This window comes from Notamacropus eugenii, chromosome 5, assembly GCF_028372415.1.
Source record: "Notamacropus eugenii isolate mMacEug1 chromosome 5, mMacEug1.pri_v2, whole genome shotgun sequence".
In the NCBI taxonomy this organism is placed as follows: Eukaryota; Metazoa; Chordata; class Mammalia; order Diprotodontia; family Macropodidae; genus Notamacropus; species Notamacropus eugenii.
The window spans coordinates 133,141,054-133,149,705 of NC_092876.1; the positions used below are offsets into that span (position 1 = coordinate 133,141,054).

The window sequence follows — 8,652 nt, forward strand, 5'->3', positions numbered from 1 at the left end:
CAGCTCTGTCCCTGACTAACTGTGTCCCTTTAAGCAAATATCTTCTGTGTCCACTAGGCTTTAGCTTCCTTCTCTGTATAACAGAGGATTTGGAAATTAGGCTCCATCTTTCTTTCTGTTTCTCTATCTTCTCTCTCTCTCTGTTTCTCTATCTTCTCTCTGTTTCTGTCTTCTCTCTTTTCTTTTTCTCTTTCTGTCTGTCCTCTCTTTCTTTCCACTTCTCTATGTTTCTGTTCCTCTGTCCTCCCTCCTTCCCCCTCCCCTCTCTTTCTTTCCACTTCTCTCTGTTTCTCCTTCTATTCTTTCTCTCTCCACTTCTGTTTTTCTTTCTGTCTTCTCTCTCTGTCTCCTTCCCACCCCTCCTCCCCTTCCAGCTCAAACATCCTAACTCCTCATTTACATGATGACATTTGGACATCCAGATTGATATACACTTCAGCCTCCTTGCATGGGGCTGTTTATTTATGGGTTTTACTTTCCCTAGCAGTAAGGATCACCTCCATCTTACGTCTGGCCAGGAATGTTAGGTACCTTCAGACAGGTTAGGCCAGGGCTGGTCTGGGGAGTGAAGGCAGAGGGGCCTTAGAGATTCATGATTCGTTGGAGGTCCAACTGAATATTGCCTGGTTTCTTCTTTTCTAAAATCAGAAGTTTCCCATGGCCGCAGTTGGTTTTGGCCTCCTCAGATGGGGTTTCTTCCGGGATGGAGAGAAAGGTTCTTCCATGACCAAAGCATGGTTTCTTACTACCCAGCCCCCTGGCTCCCTTCATGCTTGTAGTCCAATATGTTTTGAAGTCAACGCTTAGTTTCTTCCATACCTTCTCCCCTGTGTCCTCCATGTCTCCAGATCAGTTTGTTTGCAGTGTGCAGAGTGGCTTCTTCCAGGGTCAGAGGCTGGCTTCAGCCTGTACCCTCAGCCCAGCTTGGCCTGGATACATGGCCTACAGCCCAATTTCTTCCCCGCTTGCTGCTTGAGCTCACATAGGTTTTGTTAGAGACCAGCCCATTTTCAGGGCTGGGGGAAGCTCTGGATGACAGGGTGGAAAATATCTCCTTTTGTGGTAGAAAGTATGGAAGAAGGCAGTGAAGAAGGTCCAGCTCCTCCCCCTGTATAAAGCTTTTCCCATGCACCACAGTGACATCACAAAGGGAGCCTAGCAATCCCTGGAAACGCTTGTCTTGTCAACCTCTTCTCCGACCCCTAAACCCATCCCCACCCCAAAGTATATTTTAGTTGGATGACTCTGTCAGAGATTCAGTTTCCTCAGCTGTAAGACTGAGGATAGGAATCTGCCCTTGTATTTGGAATATGGAGTTCAATTCTGGGCATTGCAATGGATAAAGGACATGGCTGTGCTAGACAGCATCTAGTGAGGGGTGCTATCAAATGGAGAGGAGCCTTGAGGCCACATCCTCTGAGGGTCAGTGGAAGGAATGAGATGTTTATCCTGGAAAAGAGAAGGCTCAGGTGGAACATGTGCCTGGGCTGCTGTCCCCTAGACAAGAGTGTGGACATATTCTGTTGGGCCCTGGGAATATGAGGTGGAAATTCCAAAGAAGCCAGTTTAGGCAGGCAGGACATCGAGAAAAACGGCCTGACTTCTTGAGCTGCCCACAAGAGTCACAGGCAGTAAGTAGGTTACCCTATGGCTTCTAGAGGCCACTGGTCAAGTATTGTGTTAGAAAGGAGACTTGTTCAGATACAGGTTGGTCCTTCTAGGTCCTTCTAGGACTCTTTACAACTAAGATTCTACAGCTTTGTGATCCTTCCACAATCTACCTTGCAGAATTATCACTCAATGAGTGTTTATTAAGTGTACTTACTACGTATGTGCTAAGGAAGGACTTTGCCAACCTGAACATGCTTAGAGAAATGGAAGCTATTAACACTGTTGTTTTTGACTGTCTGTGTTTACCCAGGGTAAATCATGCCACCTTCTGAATCATGCCTACTTTGTAAAATGAATAATAAATCATATCTTCCTTTTCTCATTGGGCTCTTGTATTGAAAGTGCTCTGTAAACTGCCCAGTGCCAGAGAACTGAGAATTTTTATTCCTGTTTAGCTAGCTGCCAAAATGGTTAGAGCCCTGGGTGGCCTTGGAGTTAAGAAGACCTGAGTTCACATCCAGTCTTAGACATTTACTAGCTGTGTGACCCTGGGCAAGTCACTTAACCTCTTTGCCTCAGTTTCCTCAACTTTAAAATGGGGATTATAATAATACCTTCCTCACAGGGTTGTAGTGAGGGTTAAATGAAATGTTTGTAAAGTGCTTGCATATAGTTCCAGGCACGTAGTAGGCTCTGTATATATATTATTCTCTTTCCTTCCCTTCCTGTTTCCTGTCTCCCTTTCTTCAGAGGAGCCATACCCAAGGGCTCATGCTGGGTGGGGGGAGGAACAGACTCGGCCTCTGACCCCAGTTTCTGGTTGTAAGTGGTTTTAATCTCCCCTTGCCCCACCTCAATGTCTCTGCTATTCCACAGGGTGCCTGAAGGGAGGGGGCCAGCCGACCTTTGGGAGAGTGCTGACTGAGGTGGGGAGGCTGGGGGATGCCCTTCCCACTCTGAATCACAAAGACCAGGGGGTCCAATTCCCCCAACCTCCATCAGTCAGCCTATAACCGCCCACCCTGTCCATCAGGAAGTCCTGACCTTGTCTGGCTTGCTGCAGCTTTGATGTGTCTCCCCATTTTGTTACGGGTTCCCAGCAGAGCTGAAGAAGAGCTGGGGGCCCTGCTCACAGGCCCAGAGCTGGGCCTTTGCCCTTACACAGTCAGCTCTCAATTCTGGGCAGCTGAAATGGTTAGTAGATAGAGTGTTGGACCTGGAGTCAGGATAACTAGGGCCCACACCCTGCCTCAGACACTTAACAGCGGTGTGATGCTGGGCAAGTCACTTAACTTCTAATTGCCTCAGTTTCCTCATCTGCAAGGTTGTCATGAGAATCAAATGAAATTATAATTGTAAAGTGATTTTACAAATGCATGATTATCCTTATTATTTATTCTCCATAATGACTAAGTGGGGCAAGGAAGGGGCCAAATATTAGACAAGGGGACATGTTCCCAGATCTGGAGTTAGGAGACCTGAATCCCATTTAAGGCTCATCTACCTAATGGCTTTTAAGGTTGTTTCAACCTTCTGGGCCTCATGGTTCCCATCTGTAATATACCCTGCCTACCTCACATGGTGACTGTAAAAATCAAATCAGATAACATTTTAAAAATAACCGTAAAATGTTATAGGAACATCAGCTACCGTGACAATTGATTGCTGCAGTTGCCACATTGGTTAGGTAGCGCTCCCTCTTGGATGAGCGCTGTATGGATGGTTCAGCCAATAGCATGACCATTTGGGTTGTGAATGTCAGGCCGCAGATCACTGAGAGTTGACTGTCTGATGGTGCCAAGTGTGGGGAGCCCCCAACCTTAGGGGAGGTAAGGGAGGGAGGAAGAAAGGATGGAACCCAGGGCTATGGGGACCCAGATAACAAGAGCACATACTGATTGGGGAAGCTGGGTTCAGTTGGATGGAGAGCAGAGGTTCCTCTGAGAAGGTTTCATGCAGGAGGTGGCCTTATGTTTTGAAGGGCAGAGGGGATAGTATTGGGAGTCATGGTGAAGGAGGAGCTGGGAAAGATAGTGAAGTAATAAGAGCGCTAGCAGGGACTAGGCAGGGTGACCTGGGTTTCTCCCAGCTTCCTATTTTATTTTGAATATAACACTTCCCCCTTTTTTGGTCCTTAATTTATCCTTTGTTGTGACAAATAAGGGAGCTGGGCTTAATGGTCTCTAGGTGATCTTCCAGCTCGGACGTTCTCTGTTCTCTGTTCTAAGGTCCCTCCCAGATTTGACATTCCCTTTTCTAAGAACCCTTCCAGCTTTGATGTTCTCTGGTCCCTTCCATCTCGGACATTCCCTTATTCTAAGGTCCCTCCCAACTCTGACTGTGTATGTTCCAAAATCTCCCCCAGCTCTGACTGTTCTAAAGACCTTTTCAGTTTGGACACCCTGTTTGGGTATAGGTATAGGTCAGATTTAAGGAGAAGCAGAACGAGGAGGTGGGAACCTGCTTAGAGTGACAGGAGACTGAACTTCTCCCAGAGGCCAGTGGGAACATACTCTATGTTGTCCACCCTCCCAGATCCAGCCTGAGGCGACCCTCTCACTCTTGTCTTTTCTCCTCCCTTCCCTCTTCTATCCCTATCTGGCTTCCCTGCTCTCAGAGTCACAAGCCAGAAAAGGAATGGCCCATAAAGAGCCTCAAAATCTACCTGGGGGTGAAGAAGAAATTACGACCACCTACCTGGTAAGCCCAGGAAAAGTGTAGATCGATTAACCAACCAACCAACATTTAAACACTGAACATTTGTGCCAGGACATTGTGCTAAGCATCAAGGCAGGGGTGGTGGCCTGGAGGCCACTTGTGGCCCTCTAGGTCTTCAAGTGCAGCCCTTTGAATCCAAACTTCACAGAACAAATCCCCTTAATAAAAATCAATAAAATTAATATTAAAAAAAATATTCTGTAAAATTTGGACTGGGTCAAAAGGCTGAACCCAAGGACCTAGTGGGTCACATGTGGCCTCGAGGCTGCAGGTTCCCCACCTCTGCTCTAGGGCTGTGAAAGAAAGCAAAAGCAATCCCTGCCTTCAAGGAGCTTATATTCCAGTTGGGAAGACTACGTGGAAATAAGTTGTCTCAGAGGGGAAGACACCAACAACCGGAGGAACTGGGAAAGGCCTCCTGCTTTTGGCTGTTTTGAAAGGAGCCTGGGGATATGAGGGTGTGGGTGAGGAAGGAGGGAGAGAGGGAGTGTTACCGGGAATGATAGAGAAGCTACTGCAAAGTCCCAAGACGTGAGGGGGAGGGTCACACTTGTCTAGCTGATAAAGTGGGTGGAGAGTGGAATGCAGTATGAGGAAATGGGACAGGTCGAAAAGGGGCCGATTCTGAAGAGCTTTCACCCCCAGAGGGAGGACTTTGTCTTTGATCCTGGAGGCAATAGAGAGCTGATGGAGTTTATTGAGTGTTTGGGGCCAAGGAGATGACATGGGCAGACCTGTACTTTAGGAAAATCACTTTGGTAGCTGAATAGAAGGTGGATTGGAGTGGGGAAAGACTTGAGGCAGTGAGAGCAACTTGGAAGCTGTTTGAATACTCCCCGTCAGTCTGTTCATAAACATTAACAAGAGCCTACTATGTACCAGGCACCTTGCCAAGTACATCCAGGAATGAGGTGAGGAGGACTGTACTAGGGAGTATGGCCAGTGTGAGTGGAGAGATACTGTGAAGGTAGAAATGGTAGACTCGGCACCCCCCTCCCCCCCCCCCCCCCCCCCCCCCCGGGGCAGATCTCACCAGGGAGACTTGGCAATTTGGAGGCTCCTGGTACAGGAAGGAGACAGGACCCAATCCTCAGGGAGCCCCTGGGGTGACGGGCTGAGGGTCAGGCTCTTAAGTACTTTAAGATGTCAGGGAGGGAGGAGAGGAAAGGAGAGATCTATGTTGGCTGCTGACAGTGGAGAAAGACTTCTGGAAGATGGTGAGACTGGGGGTAGATCTTAAAAGATGAGATTTGGAGAGGTGCAGTGAAGGCAAGGGACCCATTCTAGGCAAGCAATGAATGCCATGGCAAAAATCACAAAAGCAAGAATGAGAGGATGAGCTCAGTTTGAAACATGGTGAGTAAGGGTCTGGGTGGGTGGGGGGTGTCCCTTAGCAAGGAGGACCGAGCTCTGGGCTTTTAGCTCATGGGTCCCCTGGCTCCCAGCCCCCGACATGTGGCAGATGGAGGGAAGAGAAGGCATGCAGTTCCCCATCTGCTTCCCTGTGGGTTCCCCAGAGATCTCCATGGTAACCCAATGATGCTGCCTGTTGCTAAGTGATGAAGGCAGGGTGGGGGAGACCTGCCCCTGGCCCAAATCCATCATCTGTTTTCTCTCCCCTGTAGCTGGGGTCTAACTGTGGTGCACGAGACAGAGAAACATGAGAGGCAGCAGTGGTGAGTAGGGGGTATGAGTAGGCTCCAGACTGAGGTGGTAGATGTGGCCCTGGGGCTGAGTAATGGGGATGGAACACACAGAATAGATATTGATCAGAGCCATAGCCTGGGAGGTGGGTAAAGGATGGAGTCTACTTAAGGAGGAAGATGTGTTATAGGGAGAAGAGGAGACTGGCAAAATAAAATGAAAGGAGCCCAAGGACCTGGATTCAAATCTCACCAAATCTCAAATGCTTACTAACTGTGTATCTGTGGGAAAGTCACAGAATTGCTGTCTACCTCAGTTTCTTCATCTGTAAAATGAAGGGATTGAATTAAATGGTTTCTAAGGCCCCTTCCAGCTCCAGAGCCATGATCCTTTGAACCTAAAATTTGGGATAAGAGAGCCCAGGGTCACATCCTGGCCCTTCTACTGGACTATCTGTGTAACTTTGGGCAATTCCTTTCCCCTTTATGGGTCTCAGTTATCTCTAAAGGCAGAGCATTGAACCTGACGATTTCTAAGGTCCCAAATGGGAAGCCCAGCTTGTCCATTTTCCAGGCTTCAGTAAGATGCTCTCATGAACCACTCAGATCCCTCTTGCTTTAGGTACCTTTGCTGTGACACCCAGATGGAGCTCAGAGAGTGGTTCGCCACCTTCTTCCTTGTGCAGGTATTGGATCAGGAGAACTGAGGCTGGTGGGAGACCAGGAGGGGAAAAACTTGGAAAGGCTGGGCAAGAGAAATGACCTGGTGGTGGGTGGGTCTGGCAGAAAGGTCTAGGCAGGGAAGGAAGGAAGCCCAAGGAGAAGGTTGGTGGGCACTAGGGGTTTGATGGTTGGATCATGTCACCCACTGATCTAACTACCAGCTTTCCTGCCTGTTTTCCTGTTCCCCCAGCATGGAGGGACCGTCTGGCCTTCTGAACCCTCAAAGGTGGTTCGGCCTGTACCTGAGTCGAAGCTGGGCAGTGTGTCGCTCATCCCTCTGAGGGGCAATGAGAATGAGATGAGGAGGAGTGTGGCTGCCTTCACTTCTGATTCCCTGTCTGTAAGTCAAACCCCATTCACCCTCACCTCCTTTCTACCTTTCCCAGGGGAGGCTGCCTTGGAGGCAGAAGACTAGGGAGGATGGCATCCCCACCTGGTCTGACCTGTACCTTTTTTCTTCCCCCACTAATACCTGAAACCAGTGAAGGTCTTCTTCATGCTATAGGCCTAAAAAGAATCAGGCAGTAAGCTTAAACAAAATCAGGCATCAGTCCTGGCACAAGTCAGGCAAGATGCCTAAAAGAAATTGGGTGGGAGGTAAGGGCTTGATCCAAAAGAAATGTATCCCTTTCAAACCCTGCAGGTGTCTTTCCTCCCCATCCCTACCGTGAGCCCAAGGAGCCATTCCCCAGGTCTCACACTTTCCTTCCTCTCTCACCCCCTATTCCCTGCTACCTGTCCAGGAGACCAATGAGACCACCCCTACTCCCAGTTCTGGCAATATGTGACCTTGGGTAAGCCACTTAAACTCCGTGGACTTTCCTCCTCTGCAAATGAGAGGTTTGGATTACATTCTCTCTCAGTCTTATGGCTCTCTGTCTGGTACCTACAGATTCCAAGTCTCTATTGCTGCTGGTATGATGGAAATCTGAGCCAGGAGCCAGAAGAAATTGGCTTTGCCATTTACTAGCTTTTTGACCCTTACTCTCTCTAACCCTCAGTGTCGTCGTCCCCCCCCCCCCCCCCGAATCCCTCATTTTGCTGAAGCCCAGAGGTCTTGGCTAAGATCACAGAGTGAATACTTAGACTAGAACAGAACAGTATGCAAAGAGGGTGAGGGTAGGGAGTCACACCCAGTCACCCCGATCCTATCCTCATATTCTAGTTTCTTGACCCCTCCAGGTCTTCCATTCTCCTATTATTCCAGACTCTCAAAGCTGGACAAGACCACAGAGGCCATGTTGTCTGACTCTTCCTAAGTGTTCAGGGCCTATGTGCTGTAGCATCTCACCCCCACTTTGGAAGAGAGTGGAGCTACTTCCTTCCCCACTCATAACCTGTTTGCTCTTCTTTCTGACAGGGTCAAAGTCCACTGTGACCAAGTGCTGCCTTCCAGGACCTCTGAGATGAGAGGGGTCCAGATATTCTCAGTCTCCACAAGAGATAGGTGTAGGCCTCATGAGGAAGGAAGCCTGGTTACAGCTGCTCATCCCATCAAGACTCTCTATCCTGGACTTCGTGTGTGTTGTGGAATAAGAGGCTCAGCTCCTTAGGGGTCTGGGGCAGGGTTAGCTATGGAGCATTGCAGTGGGTGAGGGCAGACTCTCCTATTTTTCCCACTTTACCCTCCACCTACCTTCTCCCTTCATCTGGGACCTTTTTTTAAAAAAAAATAATATAAATATATCTGTATATTTTACACCATGACTGGGAGGTTTGTATTTGGCAAGGTATGATATGATTTGTGTTTTGGGGACCATGGAGTACCTGGAAGAAGAGGGAATTCACACATAGTCTAGAGCAGGGGTGGGGAACCTTTAGCCTCGAAGCCACATGTGGCCTTCTAGGTCTTCAAGTGCAGCCCTTTGAAACCAAACTTCACAGAACAAATCCCCTTAAGAAAAGATTTTGTTGTAAAAAACTTGGGCTCAGTCAAAAGGTCACACCCAAGGACTTA

General features: G+C 48.5%; 1 protein-coding gene across 10 annotated transcripts in view; it reads left to right on the top strand.

Annotated features, from left to right (window-relative positions):
* Nucleotides 1-8,394, top strand: part of ARAP1 (ArfGAP with RhoGAP domain, ankyrin repeat and PH domain 1) — a 104,449-nt gene extending 96,055 nt beyond the window's left edge. For 2 of the 10 annotated variants that reach the window (XM_072610949.1, XM_072610951.1), the window contains 5 exons: nt 4,229-4,311; nt 5,955-6,005; nt 6,595-6,658; nt 6,886-7,035; nt 8,056-8,394. In XM_072610949.1, coding sequence (XP_072467050.1) covers nt 4,229-4,311; nt 5,955-6,005; nt 6,595-6,658; nt 6,886-7,035; nt 8,056-8,073 — 366 coding nt within the window. In that variant the 3' untranslated portion in view covers nt 8,074-8,394. Of the gene's footprint in view, nt 1-4,228; nt 4,312-4,620; nt 4,836-5,954; nt 6,006-6,594; nt 6,659-6,885; nt 7,036-7,438; nt 7,563-8,055 lie in introns of those variants that run through there. The other 8 variants (XM_072610947.1, XM_072610948.1, XM_072610955.1 and 5 more) reach the window with 5 other exon arrangements.
* Nucleotides 8,395-8,652: the final 258 nt, after the last annotated feature.